This window comes from Lepeophtheirus salmonis, chromosome 14 (assembly GCF_016086655.4).
Source record: "Lepeophtheirus salmonis chromosome 14, UVic_Lsal_1.4, whole genome shotgun sequence".
Taxonomy (NCBI): Eukaryota; Metazoa; Arthropoda; class Copepoda; order Siphonostomatoida; family Caligidae; genus Lepeophtheirus; species Lepeophtheirus salmonis.
In genome coordinates, this window is record NC_052144.2 from 36,573,457 (window position 1) to 36,592,718 (window position 19,262).

At 30.7% G+C, this 19,262-nt stretch overlaps 1 protein-coding gene across 1 annotated transcript in view; it reads right to left on the bottom strand.

The window, feature by feature from the left end:
- Positions 1-19,262, bottom strand: part of LOC121129113 (protein fem-1 homolog C) — a 60,995-nt gene that overhangs the window by 12,826 nt on the left and 28,907 nt on the right. Inside the window, exon 2 of the mRNA XM_040724792.2 lies at positions 1,483-1,846. Coding sequence (XP_040580726.1) covers positions 1,483-1,846 — 364 coding nt within the window. The remainder of the gene's footprint in view (positions 1-1,482; positions 1,847-19,262) is intronic.

Consider the following 19,262-nt stretch of genomic DNA (forward strand, 5'->3'; position numbering starts at 1 on the left):
GGGTTTGCTGATGGGTGGTAGTAGCCCCCCCCAAAAAAAAAATTAATTTTCTATGAATAGCTAGGGATTTCTCAATTTTTTTCCCCAAAAATGTAATATTTGATTTTTTTTTAAATTCAATACTTATAATTTAATTTTTGAATTTTTTTTCCAGGAACTTAAATATTTGAATTTTTTTATATATTTAATTTAATACTTTATTTTAATTTTTGAAATTTTTTTCCAAAAAATTATATTTTCTGTCAACAACTGTGAATTTCTTAATTTTTTTTTACAAAAATTAAATTTATTCTGAAAAGATGTGGATTCTTGAAATTTTTTTTTTAAAAATAGTTTCATATTTGATTTTTTTTTTTTTTTTTTTCAAAAAAATTAATTTTTGAAATTTTTTGTTAACATCGATGGACTTTTGGACTTTTTTACAAAAAACAAAATCCAACATCCTTTAAAAATATAATTCTGGCGACACCCCTGATAACTGAGACCCGTTAACACAAAAGCAAGCTACAATGATTCTTCTCAAAATTGAGCTTTGTATTCTCCATATCTATCCTCAAAGTATTCTTATTAACCCTTGGGGTGTGACGCTATTTTCACTTTGAAGTAGTCAAAATTGATCCTCACAATAAAAATATTAGGAATAGAAAGGGCATAGTGGATCAATATGAGTTAGGTAGTATTTTTTTAGCCCTGTCAAATAAAGGAATTTTTGAAAAATTATCACTCTGGAAGAAAAAATTTTAATGACAGAATAGAGAAAAAAACTTTAAAAAACTGTACGCTCCTGAAAAGAGTTGCCAGATGGTCCGGCCTTGAAATATTAGTTTTGGCCTAAATTTTAAATAAATATGTATTTAATAGTTGTATTTTATGAAGCCATCTTTCATGGAACTTTATTTAATAGGTTCTGTGACCCGTTAAAATAAATCAAGTGGTAATGCAGCATATTATATTAAAAGTTTGATCATCCCTAACTTAGGGTGACCCTAGTTTGATTTTCAAAGTAAAGAATGAGTGTCAATATTTTAAAAAAATCATTTTTTTGGATGAAGGATTTTGATAAATTTATTTATTTTTTATTATACATTTATTTTGAACTTCAACTTTTTGTCCCAGAAGACGAGACATTTCATGAATATATAAAGAAGTATGTGGGGGGTTCCCGAACAGGATGTAAAAAGAGGACATGCCTGGGGGAAGAGAGGACGGTATAATATGAATATTATCCTAGTATAAATGTGGATATTTGAACGTTATCATGTGCTACGTAATACTTATAGAAATTAGTAATTTCTTTAAAAATCGTCAAAACTTGCACCATGAAATATTGAATTTTCGCATAATTCCCATCATAAACATGGCAAATACGTCATTTAAAATTATTTGTCTCATTTCCGGTGTCAACTTCTAGAATCTACTTGTACAAGTCCCAACTTGTACACGACATATGTATAGTTTATAAATAATATGAATCCAACTTACTAGCACCATGTTCAACGAGATATTTAACAATTTCATAATGCCCATCAAAACAAGCTGCTCGCAAAGGTGTAGAATTTGTTTTAGTAGTTGAGTTGACGTTGGCTTTTCCTTCTTGCACAAGGAGTTTGACAATTTGAGCATGACCAGCTGCAGCCGCACACCAGAGCGGTGGAGCCCCTTCAATCGTTTCGCCATCGAATGTCACAGATCCAGGCTGCTCCACATTTGCTCCACAACGCTCAACGAGGTACTCAACAACTTCTTGATGACCATTTCGACAAGATAAAACAAGGGGTGTGGCCCCATTTGTTTGAGCTGATACGAGTTGTTTCACTTCTTCAAATGGTCTATGATCTAAAAATACCTGAAAAAAGCATGGATAAAATATCATTAATAAATAAGTTGGACACAAAAGTATAATAATAACATTATTATCATTAAAACATAATAAATAAAGAAAATAACGATATTTAACGGTTGTTTTGTTCGGATTTCCCTCTCTTAATCTCCTTATCTCCATTAATTAATATTACTATCTTCTTGTTGATTTAGATTTTGTTATTTGAATGTACATATTCTGAAATGATAACTCTTCCATGTTATACAACCGCTTTACATTATTATAATTAATTGCGACAAAGATGTTTGAAATATTTCCCACAAATGATTTCCCCCTACTGTTTAACATTGAAAAGTCAGGATGTTAAATACATACATATGTATAAACATTAAACACACATGTGCATCGGATCTTTTTCTATGAGGGCGGAAGTACGAGTCAGAAAAACAAAGACTATCATAAATTAAAATGATGTCTATGAGGATCAAAAGGAACAATCATAAAACACGGATATGTTAATGAAAAATGTACAATTATATCATTCTCAAAGAAACTCCTGATAAATAAAAAAAAGTCAAAATTTATGAGAAACAAATATGTATGAAGTTTGTATTAATCTTTAATTAGCAACTCGTTGTCATGTCATTTCAATCCATTAATACAAAAATATTAAACCAATAAAATATATGTTTGTAAATTAGAGCAATTAAATTAAATTAATTGCTATTTTTATGTGGTTTTAGGTTTGTAACTCCTAAGCATTTTTTAGCTTGTGAGTTTTGTTGATGTTGGCAATCTGAAGAGTGTTTTTATTTTATTTTCTAAGGCTGAAATCATTATTTTTTTTAGCCTTAAAGTGAGAATGTACATAGAAATGCAAAGTTTAACTAAGGGGATGTTTGCTCGTTATAGTCTTTGTCTTTGTTGGACTCGGAGTAGAGTTGAGGATCGAAAAAAAAAAGAAATATCTACCTATTCCCTTGCTTGATAGAGAGTGGGAACTATGTTTAATTCTTTCATATCATAGCTTATCTGAGAGTACGTTAATTATTTGAAATCTGGAGAGGGGGGAAATTTTGGGTCTTCATAAAACTAGAGGAATTCCTCTAAAGCCGTCCATAGAGAAAATAAAGGGAGTGTGAATCATTGCCATTTTTTATTATGACAAAATAATATAAGGACAATTTGATGAACACAAATGGCCACTAGGGCTTCCTCTATACAATCAATTTTCAAAAACTCACACAGGGAAATCACAAGGGGGAAGTCAGAATTTCTGTCAAAAAATACAAATTACTTCAGGCTGTCTAACCAATTTATAGTAAATATTGGTATAACTGAAATCAAGAGAGAAAGTAAAATAAAATAAAAATAAATTATTGCCTTCAAATATGTATATTTTTTTCGGAATTGTTTGACATGCCTATAGTAAACATTGCTTAAAAAATATTCAAATGCCGGTGCTTTTCATTATTTTCTCTGTCGTAATTTGGCCAGGGTATGATCCGAGATCTTCAACAAAAAGGAAAGACTATGTTATCATAACACTTTTTAATGTTAAAAAGTTTTTTCTTTAGATATTGAAAATGGTCACCTTAAAAAGAGACATCCTTATTACACACAAATCCAATTAATTTTTACAACAATTTATAGTACAATTTGATAAAGAAATTGGAAGTCATTTACTACATTTTAATTCTTTAAACACTTCTGGTATAGTTATCAATCTTTCAATACATACTAAAGAAATTTATGATATAGAAAATTAAATCTATTCAAGTCGTTTTACTATTTGGTCATAATTCTTAATTTGTTTCATTAAGTTGGTGGTTGCTTTCATTTTAAGAGGCGGAGAAAAATAATTTACAGCTTGTTCAACAATAATTTTATGGAATTTGTAAATAAGTAGTTCAATTCAATTTTTTTAAATTAAATATATATCTTCTATTTAAATCTATTTTGTAGCAATAATCATTTTCTTGTGATATAAACTGACAATCATCGACTTTGAAATTTCTTCACTTTTCATAGTGTTTTCAGTCATTAGTATAGTTTCGAATCCTGTAATTTTTTTTATAGCAGTACTAGTACGGAGAATCAGCTGACAAGAGGTGCCGAACGTTGAAAAGTTTTCTCCTGACGTAGAGATATAAAAATCTAACATTTTAGTATGTAGTCAATAATCATTCAATTTTAAATTTAAAGCAATGGTTAACTATTACAAAGTATTTAGATTTTCGTTCAAGAAGGATATGGAATAACTTTTATCCTCTCTCAAAAATTATTAAATATCTAGGGTAGAAGACAGACACATTTTGAGCTTAAATAAGGTGTTTTTGGATAGCTAGCCGATAAATTTCGTAGGAAAAGTATTGATAATATAAGGATTTGCTCCATTCATTTACTACTTCCTTTCATTTTGTATTTGACAATATTACAAAACTCATTACATATTCTCCCTTGGTTTTATCCTTCAATCGGGGAAAATATGTTAAAAAGTCAAATATGTATTTTTCAGCTATAAAAGATGAGTTATAGTAAGTCAGTCCGAGCTGAATCCCAATCATTTCAATTTTTAATATCCATTTATGCATTGCTATGACAACCTATTAATGTGAAATAAAACGTTTTTCCTAATGCAAGAAGTACCAAATTCTTATTAATCAAATTAAAGAAGATCAAAAAATGTCAGCCATAGACAAAATTTGTACTGTTTGTAGATTTTTGATTAATACCTATAGTGATTCAGTAATTGATTTTCGTGACTTAAAATGTAAAATCCAATAAAAATATATCATAATATTTTATTATATTTCATTACGCTTTTAATTGTTAATAATGATTTTCTATTCTTCCTGGGTTTGAAAAAACAATACGGGCTTTATTTTATCGGAAAAAACCTTACTTAATAATGGAATCTTGTTCAAGTAGCATTGCTTTTATTTGTCTTCAAGTTGATTGCTACACAATAAGGATATACTTCATTTCTTTATGCGTTCTAGGGATTTTTTTAAAGTTAATTGAGTGTATAAATATTGTATACAGATTAAGAAATAGTACCTAAGTTCAATGCAAGGTAAGGGATTATGTACAAAGTACATACATAGATAGGAGGGGTTTTGAAATTACAAACACAAGTTATAATAAAATATGGGCATTATGTCTACTGAATACGTGGGGAGGAGAAGCAAAAAATATCCACAACTTGCATAGATGCATAGAGAAAAATAAAATAAACGGAACAAAAAGGCAAAAAATAATCACTCAACTTCGTTCAGAGAAAAAACTTTATGTCAAAGACATCCTTCACTAGTAAACTTTTAGTAAAATACGTCTTGTGTCATGGAAATAGGAATGCCGTAGCTACTAGGATACTACTTAAAAACCGGAAATAATTGCTAATAATAAATAGCTCCGTATCGTTGGTGGAAAATGGGTTGTAGATGGTTAAATTTCAAAGAATATATATATTATGTACTATTATTTATGTAACAAATTAAAATTGGAATAGTATTATTGTAGAACCTACATGTCTATCTCAATATAAATAAAAAATGTTTATACATAAATCAGAGTTTATTCGTTGTTCTCGGCTGATTTCATGGTAAGTTGATTAAAAAAGTGGCGAATTTTGATGCAGGAAACACATTTTTTCACGTTTTTTTTTTAAATTAAGGAATAAAAACGTGGGTAATTACACATCTAATGAATCTCCCATTGTAGATCCGAATAACTCTAGGGAGGTCATTAGAGCTCAGCATATTTTATACTAAAAAAGTCATGAATTGATTTGCGGGAAATGTTTTAAACAACTTTTATTTATGTCAATTTGGGGCTTTTTAAGAACTCGAAAAGACCAAAATGTTTTAATTTGAAGGATTTATTCTTTTATTTTCTTCTTAATGAAAGGAGGCGGGAATGTATAAAGAATCAATATCATCCTCGCGTTCTAGGTACATCAAATTAAAACTATAGTCATCCTTGATCCCTACTACGTTCTATTTTTTTGAAATAGGGACAAATAATTAATAGGACTACAAATATTTTTCAGATTAGTAACATATACTTTTTGTACAATGTATACTCATGAGAATTTCTACCATTTTCTAACCCTATATATCCCTATTAGTGATGTGAATATTGGCTAAATTGCGATGAGTGTAAATTTAAAAAAGAAGTACATAATCATAAGAGCAAAATATGATTATTCTTAATAAATATCCCTACCTATTTTGAAAATTCTTAAGTATCAGCGAGCAAGGAGGACTATCTATATTAAGAGTGGCGCTGCAAATGATGAAAGCTAGCAACGCCTCTGTATACTAATAAATCAAAGTTTGTCTGTATGTATATATGGATATGTGATTGTATAAAAAAAGTCACAGGGTGCACTGTACATATATAATGATCCTATCATACTAATATTGTATAAAAAAGGTAGTATAACTTGCATAGCACTGTATAAAATAAATGAACATTTTGCCTCAAGGATATTTCACTTTAATATATGAATAAATGAAGTTTATATGTCATTATTTTTTATTTTTGGTTGAAATTGATGTTCCCTTTCAACTATTAAAATCAAAATATGCAATATTTATTACTATAAAATGCATTAACTGCTTTTTTTCTGTTGGAATAATAATGGAATTTTGTTTTTGTCTCAAAATATGCTTGTTCGTCAAACCATGAGTCTCTGTAATTATGAAAAATCTATCCTGTCTAATGATACTTACGAACGGAAAAGTGATTAGCAATTCATCTACTCGAATCCTTGCCGTTTCTTATTTATTTTTGCTATTCTTATTCAACTAATTTCATTACTTACTTCGTCTTTGGTTCGAATTCATTACATAGTGAAATTTTGGAAAAATGATTCCATCATTTTTCCAATAGAAAACAATTATTTAGCGCGGTTTATAATAGTCACATATTTTGATTAAAAATTCCAAAGGACCATAAATTCGAACCAAAAATAACAAAAACGACATATAAATCTCATTAATTTATATATTAAGACAAAATACCCTTGAGGAAAAATGTCATGAGCCAAAAAAGTTTAGGACAAAATTACTAAGCACCTTAAATATTATGTATGTAGCCGTGGCGCAGGAACCCTAGGGTATTTTTAGATTAAGTGTAACATTTATATAATAAGGTTGCGTGACTATGATATCACCATTATATAATTCCCAACTTGCAAATACGTTCTGACGCATTGGTATGTTGGCAAATAATCTTAGTGTTATGTAAAATATCATTTCAATACAAAGATACTATTATATACAACGTAGGTATGATGTAAGCTCTATATTCTTATATATGTACGTATGTAGAGTATTGAAAAGGAGGTATTATAAAATGATGAACAAGAAGATTTTTGTAATAATAGTGAATGGCTTCTTCTCCTTCTAAAATATACATATATATAAAATAAAAAAATATTCCAGAAGACTTCTTCTATTAATTTTAGTAATATTGGTATTCTTCTAATTAATATCTGGAAAATTCATGAGAAGAAGCTTTATAAGAATAAATATAATAAATAATGACTCAATTCTATAAATACTAACTTTCTCTATATTGTTCATATAATGAGTAATCAACCGTTTATTACACGGAGAAATCACTTTGATATTATTATGTATTCGATCGTGTTCAATTGAAGTACTAAGGTGGGGGAACGACATCTATCACCTGCGTAACCATTATTCTAAATTACAGAAACTATTTTCAAGGGGGGATTATTGAGGTTTGGAGGTTATAATATATAAATACACGTATTACATGTATCCCCATTATAGCTGTAGTAATGGCCCGCCCACATCTACTTGAGCTCGAATAATCAAAACAAATCGAAACATTCGAACAATAATGATGAGTCAAATCTATATTATTATCACTCTAAAGTACAGTAAAAAATAAGCTATAGACATTCCTTTCTGATAGAAAGAAGTGTTGATATTGTACCGAGTGGTGCATTAAAATCTGAACACTTATAATTTTAACTTCAACAAGATATCATTTATTAATCAACAATACAATTTCAACAACATTAAAACTATAAGTAGATGTGTGTCTGAGCTTTCTTAATCATTAGTGAAGCCGCCCTTAGCGGCAACCATAGCTTCCAGGTGGCAGCGGAAGTCCTGGCAACCGTTGCAGATGTAGTCCTCTATCATGGCGTCCAAGTTCTGGCTGACAGTGGATTTGAGGGTCTCGGTATTTGGATGACGGACACTGCAGGCCTTCCCCTCGACATGCAACCGAAAGGTATAGTAGTGGAGGTTGGCATGAGGGCTGTAGGGAGCAAAAGTGTCAAACAAGAGTTCAAAAGAACTCATTTAAAAGAGTCTTGCAACGGAGGAGATAGGTTTCTTTCATTGCTGGTGTCAAAAGTAGACTCTCCACCCTCACAAGAGTTTTTCACCCAACTTTTTGATAGTTCTCTGGACGACCAACTGCTTGGTGGGTGTTAATGGAAATTCATTTATCACGTGCAAATACCATTTTCTCGACTTGTACGTAAGCTAGAAATCTCAAAGTTTGTTTTGTTTTGTAACTAATTGTTTATTCTTTTATATATCAAATTATAAATTAATTTCAATCACGTTTAGATTTTAATGGATCACCCGGTACAGATTTGTACACTACAATTGGAAGAAACTTTAATCTCATCCAGATCCTGAACAAATATCCTGTGACAAGTTTAATTAAGATCATAGATGGTAATTGCTCATTAATTTTCAATATGATCTTCATTGGGCTTAATCACTGACTCAATTCTCCCACAGAGTGATTGGTAGACTTTGATGATGTCTATAGAGGAGAATACAGAAATGGGGATCCTGGATTGGCCTTGGTAGTTGTTAAGTCTTGCCTTCAAGGTAGGAGTCACCTTCTTCATTTCAGACCATTTCTGGACTTTCTTGGTGATGTTGCAAAAGCCAGTGAGTTTGGGGATGACATATGCTTCGTGGCCCGTGTGGAATAATTTTGTGATCAGGAAATGAAAAAAAGATATATTTATTGTATTAGTCACCCAACCTCATATATAAGCAGGGGAAAAACTCGGTTATGGTGTACTCATACAGGATCTGGATGAGGTCAAAGTGTGCACGACTCTGCATGTATTAAGTGGAAACTCTCAAAACTCGAACTTGGGCAAAATGGAAAATGTAAACTCGAATCCAATAGTATTATGTATGTATAACTATTTAAAGTTACACATAGTTAATTCTATCTACGTAATATTTATGTTTATGAATAAATTCATGCTACACTTAAAATTCAAGATATTCTAGAATATTGCATAACAATTACAGCCTTTTAAGCTGGTTATATTTAATGTATGTACTTATATAGTGCACCGTATACTGTCTATAATACGAAAGGGGGGTGGGGGTATGATAGAAGATATCGGAAACATCAAATAACAAAGTTTGTTTGTCTGTTTTAAAAATGAAAATCTAATTTGTTCATGAGGGTTATGACTTTTTAACGTTAAAAATAAAATAAAAAATGATTACCGATATTGTCAATTGATAAACTTTTAGCTAAAAATGCCACTAATCACCTTTATTTGATTAAAATAAAATAAAAAGTCAAATTTTAATTAATATAGTTGTAAAACAGTTCGTAGCTGCAACCTGGGGGCTTGTTTTTATTTTTATTTTCCAAAGGTGTTATCATAGTTGATTCATTCTTGAGGAAGGAACAGTCAATTAAAAAGTGTGTGAGCTCATGGATAATTGAGAGTAACACTGATTGATGATGGGTGGAGTTATAAAGGTTAGTCCTATTTAGGACTCAGAGAAAAAATATTTTAGCTTTCTTTTGTACAGACATACCTCATATCTCAAATAGTATGAAATGACACAAGGTAGTTTTGCCTTAAAGTCATTTTTTCTCAAGGATATTTCGCCTTAATATATAAATAAATGAGATTTATACGTCGATATTTGTTAATTTTCTATCAAATTGATGTTCCCTTTGAATTTTCTAAATTAAAATATGTTGTGTATTACAATAAAACTCATTAAATGAATCATGCCCCAAAATTTCAATGCATACACACTGTGTTACCTCGCTCACACAAAAATACCCAATGTATTTTGTTGTCATCATTCGATTCACTCGTCTCACTTGATACGTCATGGCTATTTCATAATTTATTCTTATTGAAAATAAACGATCTAGTAAAAATACTATACTAATGCTCCGTTTCCAAAAGAATAAGAATACGATTTCTTGTTGATCTTTCGTAGGCGTTTTATATTTATATATATAAAGGGTGATTCAAAACGAACGGTTTTTGGATTGTAGAAATAAAACACATAAAATATTATATTATGGTCAAAACTTTATTATGAACCGACAAAACAATCCTTTACAATTATTTCTAGAAAATAATCCCCTACATATGTTTGCCGCAACTGCCCTATAAATGGTCCATTCTTTCGCACCAATTTTCGATGACGCGTTCGAGCATTGTGACCGGAATCTCACGAATAACTTGCTCAATATTTACTTCCAATGCTTCAATCGTCGCTGGTTTATTCACATAGACTTTTGCTTTTACGTAGCCCCAAAGAAAAAAGTCCAAAGGTATGATATCACACGACCTTGGTGGCCAATTCACGGGGCCAAAACGTGAAATTAATTGCTCACCAAAATAATGTCCCAATAAGTCCATTGCTACGTGCGCTGTGTGGCAAGTGGCACTGTCTTGTTGGAACCAAATATCGTGGAGACCATGTGCTTCAATTTGAGGTACCGGCGCAATAACGTTCGCCGTTGACGGCGAATCGATTCTTCACGATTTTCGGCTACACTCTCGGCTAAGGCCGCAATATTTTCTACGCTGCGAACTGTACGTGGCCTACCAGACGACGGGACATCCTAGCAAGTTGCTACCTCTTCAAATTTTTCGATTATTCTGCGAATTGTTGATTCTGAAGGTCGATTATGTGGACCATAAGTTGTGGGTAATTTGCGAAAAACTTCTTCCATAGAACGTAGATTTTCATAGTACAATTGAACAATTTGTACACGTTGTTCTGGCGTATATCTTTCCATGATGAATGTAAAATAATACTGTGTAAAAATGACGTATGAATTTGACAGAACTCGCGCGCCTGTCAAAAAATCCCAACTGGAAAAAACCGCTCGTTTTGAATCACCTGTTATTTGCCATTTTATTATTTCTATGAATAATTTTTGGCTATCATATATAAATACAAATATCTAGCTACGCTTTTAATTAATTATTACTAGGCAATATTAAAATACAATATCGAATAAAATACTATGTATGATTTTAATATTATGAAATATATGTATATGTAATTCATTTTAAAAATGGTGGATAAATATTGTAACAATGGCAGTCTGGGAGAGCTTAAGAGATAAATAGCAATTAGTATGATTGACTTATTTGGTTAACTTCCATATGATTTCGGGCCTTTTTTTCTTCTTTTTTTTCTTTTTCGAGGAAAGGTTGCGTTACACAATAAAGGTAATGACGTGTACACCAACAAAATATCACTATGTAATGCATTCGAACATGAGACAAAGTAAGTAATAAAATTGGTTTAATAAGAAAAACAAAAAGATACAGGACAAAGATTCGAATAGAATAATTGCTTCTCCGTTAGTAATTAAAATCATTAGACATGATGGATTATTCATACTAGAAAAGACTCACGGATTGACAAACAAACAAACTATGAGGCAAGAGCATCATTCCATATATATTGCAACAGAAAACAACTATTTAAAGTGTTTTATATGAAATATGCAATGTTAAATTCACAGGGAACATCAATTTTAATCAAAAATAAACAATAACAAAGAATAAACCTAATTTATTTATATATTAGGGCAAATATCTTAGAGGCAAAATTTCCTAAGGCGAAATGGTTTAAAGCAAAATTAACGGGCACCGTATAAAAGAAATACATTAAGCCTGGTGCGAACGTAGGATTTTATTTTGAGGGGCTTGGTTTTGGAATTCTTTTGAAGAAAAAAAAACAAAAAAAATCCAAAATCCATAGCTATTCACGAAAAATTACTTTTTTGGAAAAATTTCAAAATTCATAGCTATTTACAAAAAATTACATTTTTTGCTCAGCTGCGTATTTTTCCCCAACAACAACAAAAATTTCTATTAAAAAGTAAAAGTTATTTAATCCACCCCCCTGCAAGCCCTTACTTCAACATATTAACATAATAACGTCGGGCTTTGAACAACAGAATGTATGAAATATACATAATACGATGTATGTAGAAAAATTATATCGTTTAGTGATGGAATTTTGCCAAAAGACTGGAGATGTCCTTAAGGATAAGACTATATTGCTGCATATATTTATAAGTATTAAGGATATATGTACATACATCCAAGTATTTTTCCGCTCAAAATACTTAATGTATGTATTAATATTTCCAATTATGTTAAATTCTGTAAGATTATCACCCAAATAAGGTCAATTAAATTGAAGGAGAGTCATCTTCCTTTTTGAACAAAACAACTGACATGACCACAGCGTCTTAATTATGATTCAATCTAAATATGCAGAAAAATAAGAATAATAATTAGGCCTTATTGTAAGTATGTATGTTGTATAAGAGGTATAATAATCTATATTAACAAAGCAAGGTTTGTCTGTTTGAAGATGACTCATTTTTAACAACAAACGTAAGTAACTACAGCTAGAGTTGACATGTTTATAACAAGGTTAATAGAAATACAAGGTTATACTATAACGCCTTTTCGATTGATGTCCACCACTCTTTTAATATATAGTGACGTCAAAGAGTATAATATACTGTTACCGTTAATCATATAATTTCTAGTATTATATGATGTTAGTATAGCGTTTTTATACTCTATGACGTCAAAATCTGTCTTTTATGCCCAGCAGTCGGTACAGTACATCAAATTGAAAATACTAGCAAGCCCGCTTACATTGATATTCACCTTGCCTTATAAATTAAAAAAGGAAAAACAGTTCATGTGTGCGCTCTTTCTTCAATTTTAATCATTATTTAATAGATGATACTATTCACTCATAAGTAAGCAGCATTATTGTCTATCTTTGGTGTAACTTGTTTTAAAAATGCATATTAAAATAAATATAATTATAATATTTTCCCACTACTGAAGCTATTTTAAATGTAAAGCTTCTCCTCTTTATAGCAGTAATTCATATAACAGGCAGCTGATATTAACAAAGGTTTTAATTCCGCTTTAATATATGTCACGCTTTCGCCTTCTCCTCCCCCTCTTTTTCCTAACAAAAATTTCAACTCTAGCTCTAGCTTAGAAGAGAAAAGGAGAGCACATATATCTAGGGTTCTAAATCCTGAGGATTTTTTATTAATTTCTCAAGCTGTAATTATTAAGGAGTTATAATATTAATATTGAGTGACTACGTGTGAGTATAGTCATGAAAAACGAAGAGTAACAATGAGAATTTCATGGGGGAGTTATCTTCTCTATTATTACGTCAAAGTGTGTCCGTTTTTCGACGTCTAATAACTCCGGGCAATACTGGGCACTAATGAGTAGAGTTGTTGGAATCGTTGAAAAAGAACGAATTTGATTGATTGAAAGAGTTTATATAAAAAAAGGAATAAAACACGTTGGTATCCTTGCATCTTCTAAACAAATTATCCTCAGTATTGTACTAATCATCAGCAAGCAACTTCCCCTTACTGCTCTCTCACGTGCATCATCATCATGTCGAAGAAAACATGCCTTTTTTCATTATGATTTGGAAAATATCTTTGCTTAAGATTCCTTAAGAGAAGAAGTCGTATGTATACAGGAAAATTTTCGTCAAATACCTTTGGTAATAACTGAGCTTGAGGAAAGATTACCTCTTCGTACCAGCCTAACCATAGTAGAAAATATGACTCAAGATTTGAAGGAAGTGCCATTCAAGACTAAGTTAAAAGAAGTGCTTCAAAAGAATCCTGGCTACACAAAACTAAAGGAACTCTCAACAAATGACAACCTTGTATACAAAAATATTATCAATTGTGATGCTGAGAGAGTCTTTAGTATGATGAATATCATGTATACGAAAAGGAGGTCCAAACTAAGTAATAAGAAATTGAGGGAATTGTTGATCACCAAATGGAATGAATGTTTCGTTATCATTTAATTGTCAACACGTAAATATTAACAATATTTTTTAAATAATTTGTTACTTAATCGCCTCATTTCTATTCTTTAGATTTCGTGCCAAAGTTATCAATTCATCCTTTATGGTCAGTGGTCACTAAAAAGTTACGAGTACACTTCCTGTAATGATGGGTTTGATGTTCCCTAACTAACAATATATTTTGTCTTGCATTAATTTACAGAATATAATATACATTTATAAAGTTATTTATAGGGAAGTTATATATTAATAATATACAACAATATATCTTCCTTCATGTGTAAATAAATAAATAATTTCCGTTAAAGATATATTCTAAACGATACTCTTTTAATTGGGTTGGAATCGATATTTACTTAGAACTCTTGATCCAGCGACAGATACAATTGCACCACTGTCATATGTAGCTATTATATTTTTGAAGTAATTTCCATGGACATTCAATACATCGATGGGTAATTTATTCAGTTCAAAGTTGATCGAAATAGAGCTTTCTTTTAGACACCTGACCTGTATACTCTTGCATAGTGGCCTTTTTTACCACATCTTGTGCATTCGACGCTTTTTGGAAGGCAAACTTTCCCATTCTTATGAGGAAATTAGAAACCACACTGTCTACACAATCTTTTTTGGCTCTTGTTCCACAATCTCCTACAGCTTTGACTTCTTCGATATATATTGAATCCACATGACTTTGTATTTGCGTTCACACCCTTTAATACTAAATCATTTAGACTATTTTGATTATTCTTTGCCGTTTCTACTATTCTCTATTAATATATACTTCACATATTTTATTTGCATCATCAAATAATCTTAATTGTGCTTCTCTATACATACATACCAAAGTTTTATATTATGACAATTAATATTTAATACTATTTGTATCATACAATAAATTATAACTAACATTAAGACATTTTCTGGATAATATTATTTTGATTAAATAGTACCAAGTAAAGCTATATTTTAGTAAAGGAAAGCTTCTATATGTAGTAAATTTTCAGATAAGTTGTAATGTTAAAAAAATCATAATATGTTCGAAATTACCCATCGACCATCATGTATGATTTATGAATAAAAGTTTGTTTAAGTCCGAAAGAAAACAGAGGAACCAGATAATGAAGTTATATTTGCGGGGGCGCTTACGCAAAATACGACTCCCACAACCCTACCAATAAGTTTTGTCTAAGAGCGTAAGAAGAAAACAGGAGCGAGAGATATGGTACATCTGAATAAATAATTATGCTAATATCAGCCGTCTGATGAAAATATGAGACATCTGAAATCTCACATTTCATACTGCTTCAAAAACATATTCCAAATACAAAATGTTTATCTCAATATGGATCCATTTACAAATCTGAGAAATAAATATCATGTGTGTTTTTGGGTTGATATCTAGTCCCTATTTCATTTTCTTTTTCCAAGTATCAAATCTGTATTATATGATGCACTTGTACATATAAATATTATTAGGGATGTGAATATTGACTAAAAAGAGTTGTGTCCTAGTTTAAAATAAAGTATACGGTGTTTAGAGCGAAATAGAGTATTTTCACTGACGTCATAAACTGCATCATAATTGATGGAGACGCCATCTTAGGGGCTGAAAGTTAATATTTTTAATAGATAAATATTAGGGATGTACCGATACTAATTTTTCAGCCAATAATCGTCCATCTTTATGGACGATTCCGATTCAAATTCCTTAGTATGTATAAAGGAATTTCATAAATAAATAGCAAAATTATTTTTAATTTTACAAAATTTCTCACTGATAAAAAAAAAAAAAAAAATACTTGCATCACTGAGATTTTGCTACTATATATTAATTTACTGGTTCGGCCCACATGAGATCGAATGGTTCTGAACTGTCTCCAGTTCCTAACTGAGTTTTATATACTTGCCCTAAGAATTGAAATATGTATAAATCCGTGTTTGAGTCCGGACTCGTGTCTTTTTCAATGGATCCGGGACGGATATTTTTGGTTTTTTTAAACCATATTTTGTATGACATTTTCTAAATATTAGGTATGTTACAGAGTATGGGCTATATGTATAAGGTAAAAATGTACTAGAAACGTTTAAGATTGCTCTTATAGTAAATTTTCATCATTCAAAACATTTTGGTGCTTTTTCAGGCATCATTTATATGGAAGCATAAATCCTAAAACTTTAAACTGAGTGACTCTTCAATATGTATTAAACCTTTCATTTAATGAACAATATATAATTAAATGAAGCATGCATTTTGAATTAATAAAATAAAGGATTTCCCAGGGATTTACCACATGTTTAAATCCACGAGAAATCCCAGGTAAACGAGATCTCATAACTACAATAATTCCTTTCTACAAAATACATTTTGAAATCACTATCATTAAATTAATCTTAAAAGCTTCTAATTAATTAACTCTATAAATCTCTTTCATATACATACATACAATATTTATTATTTGTCAGTGATGGTTTAATTAACCAATAATTTACTTATTTATTGAACAAATGAAATCAATTAGAACTAAGGCACTATTACTTAATGCATCATGCTTTTCTTAAATACAACTATAGAGTCTCTAAGGAAGGGATCACCTTTAATTCTAATAGGTTTAAAATATTTAAAGGCTGCAATGTGCATCTTTTGTCTTGCGTCATTGTTAGAGATGTGATTTTTGTTAGGTAATTATTACAGTTTTCTTCTCCCCGTAATCTAGAATCCCTAGTCAATTTTTGATCCAGGGTGTGTGAATGAGTAAAGATATATGAGATACATTATTATTTTAAATGGATTGTCACCTCTTTCCCCAGTCTCTTCAGGTACAACTACTGTAAATAAGTACATCAAAACATTTAAGGTCCCCAACTCCATAACTAAGGATGGAAATACGTTAGTATTTAAAAAAGGAAATTAACACATAGCTTATCTAGCAATGATATAGTCAGAAATTACTCCGATATCAATCCTCCATCCCACTCTGAGTTCAACAGGGAATTATAATTAGTCATGTTTTAGCTGGTCCGTTTTCTTGGAATTGGTAATCTGAAGAATGAATTTTCTTTTCCTTAACTGTTGCCATTATTAATTAACACCTGAGGTGTTAACTTATTTTTCTCCTACTAACAACATACAAGCTATCATTGATACATGCGAAACCGGATTGAACATTTGTATGTGCTCATAAGTCCATGTTGAACATGTTGAGAGTAGAATTGAGGATCAATATTTGAGTAATTCTTTCCAATGTCCTTTTTTATTTCAGCATCCTCCTTAGTCACAGCTGATTCTAGCTGATCTTTTTCAAATCATCCTTTAAATTGTCAGGCTTACCATGTTCATTTTGGTAATACATGATCCAAAGATTTAAATATTTTATTGGTATAATCGTGTAATTGAAACAATGTCAGCAAGTATTTTCTTCATACGGAGAGAATGGCAGTGCTCCCACCAGATAAACCCCCCGAGGAGAAGGATGAGTAGTGAAGAAAATCGGGTGTATTTTTAGGCTCGCCAGTTTTTTTTTTTGTTTTTTAGGAGGTGGCTAACGAGTGATTTATCTTACCCTGAGTTGGTGTCATTTTTATTTAATTCCTGAGGTGTTTTTTTTTTACAACATTCAATTATATTTCAACACTGATTGAACAATCGTGTGTACTTATAAAAGACGGAAAGTAACATTGAGGATTTGTTGCAAAGTTATCATTGTAAGTCCTTGTTGAACTCGGGAGTAGAATTGAGGATCCACATGGGAGTAAATTTTGCCAATGTCCTTTTTTATTTCATTCTCCCTTGTAACAAATGATTGTAGCTAATCTACTCCAAAACATTCATCAAATTGTCAGGGTTACCATGTTGATTTTCGGTTTCTTTTTTTTAGCATGTCCAAAATGCTTCCGATTAGCATCACTGCCAATGACCAATCAACAAATGAAAATTTAACACATATAAATTCACCTTTCACATAAAGTAAGAAATATGAGTTAATTTCTGATCTTTCACAACTATTTTTTCTTCTCAGATGGTTGAATGATTTTTCAATAAAACAACCGTTAACAACAGTAAAAAAAATGACCTCATAAGACTGGAGAGCGCAGACGTCTATTCAACATAAAAGACATAAATGAAATACTCAAACTATACTTAGGTGCACACATAGTATAATTATAAATTAAAGGTTAAATATTTTTTATGAATGAAAAGAGACGGAGAGGCGAGGGATCATTTATTCCCAACAAAGGTACTTTTATCAAGTGCTATATAGATACAAATGTCAATCTAAGTTTAATAAAGGCTTGTACAAAATAGATGTTAAGAGAGAGAGAGAGAGAGGGGGAGATCATGATAAATAATGAAATAACATTCAATTGAAGGTATGGTCTTTGTGAAGGATGTATAGAGTTGTATAAAATATGACCTAGAAGCGTGGGATACTTTTTACGGTTACAACCAGAACATGAGTTTTTATTTTCCAAAACTGGTATCATTATTCTTGAAGAGAGAACATCGAAGTATAAAGTATTCAAACTTTTCATAAATTGTAGTAGTACTCGTAAATACACCTCATTTCTCCTGAAAATGACCTTCCTTGTTTTTTTCTCTCGCTTTTAGCAATATTTTGCCTTTAAAACCGGGAGAGGTAGAGCCTTCCAGAATTTTTTAATTTATTTTGTTATTGTACTGAAAAAATAGGAGGCCATGTATAAAGTAACTAAGCGAGATTTTGTCGTGTTTTGGTTCCCCTATCTCCATGTTATCATTTGGTACACAATCAATATTTAAGCCCTTTCTCTTCTTTTAAAGATCACACAATCTAGCTAATAGCCATAGTAATAAATTGGTCATTTGTAGTATTTAATCGGTCCTAGGATTGAATAATATAACAACGAAGAAAATAATAAATGATCGTATAATTATAAGCTCTACCCACACACTTCTTACTTCAAACTTCAGGTATGAGTCTCTTTGAAAGAGGTTATGAGTAAACTTACCCAAATCAAATGATGCAGTTAGTAATTATATCATTTCAGCTGTTGTAAATACTATAAAGACGGATAAGAAGCGGACTAATAGGAATGCAGTCTTTTAAGTTGTTTTTTAGACCGATATAACCCTATTCACCTCTGATAAAGTAACAACTTTAGCCTTATAATTTCAGAAAGCAAACTAATCAAATCGAGGTCAAATCAGGGGATATATCAAGTCTAATTGTACAATATTTGGCTATTTGAAAAATTGGCAGTTTTGAGCAGATTCTGATACTTGAAGAAGA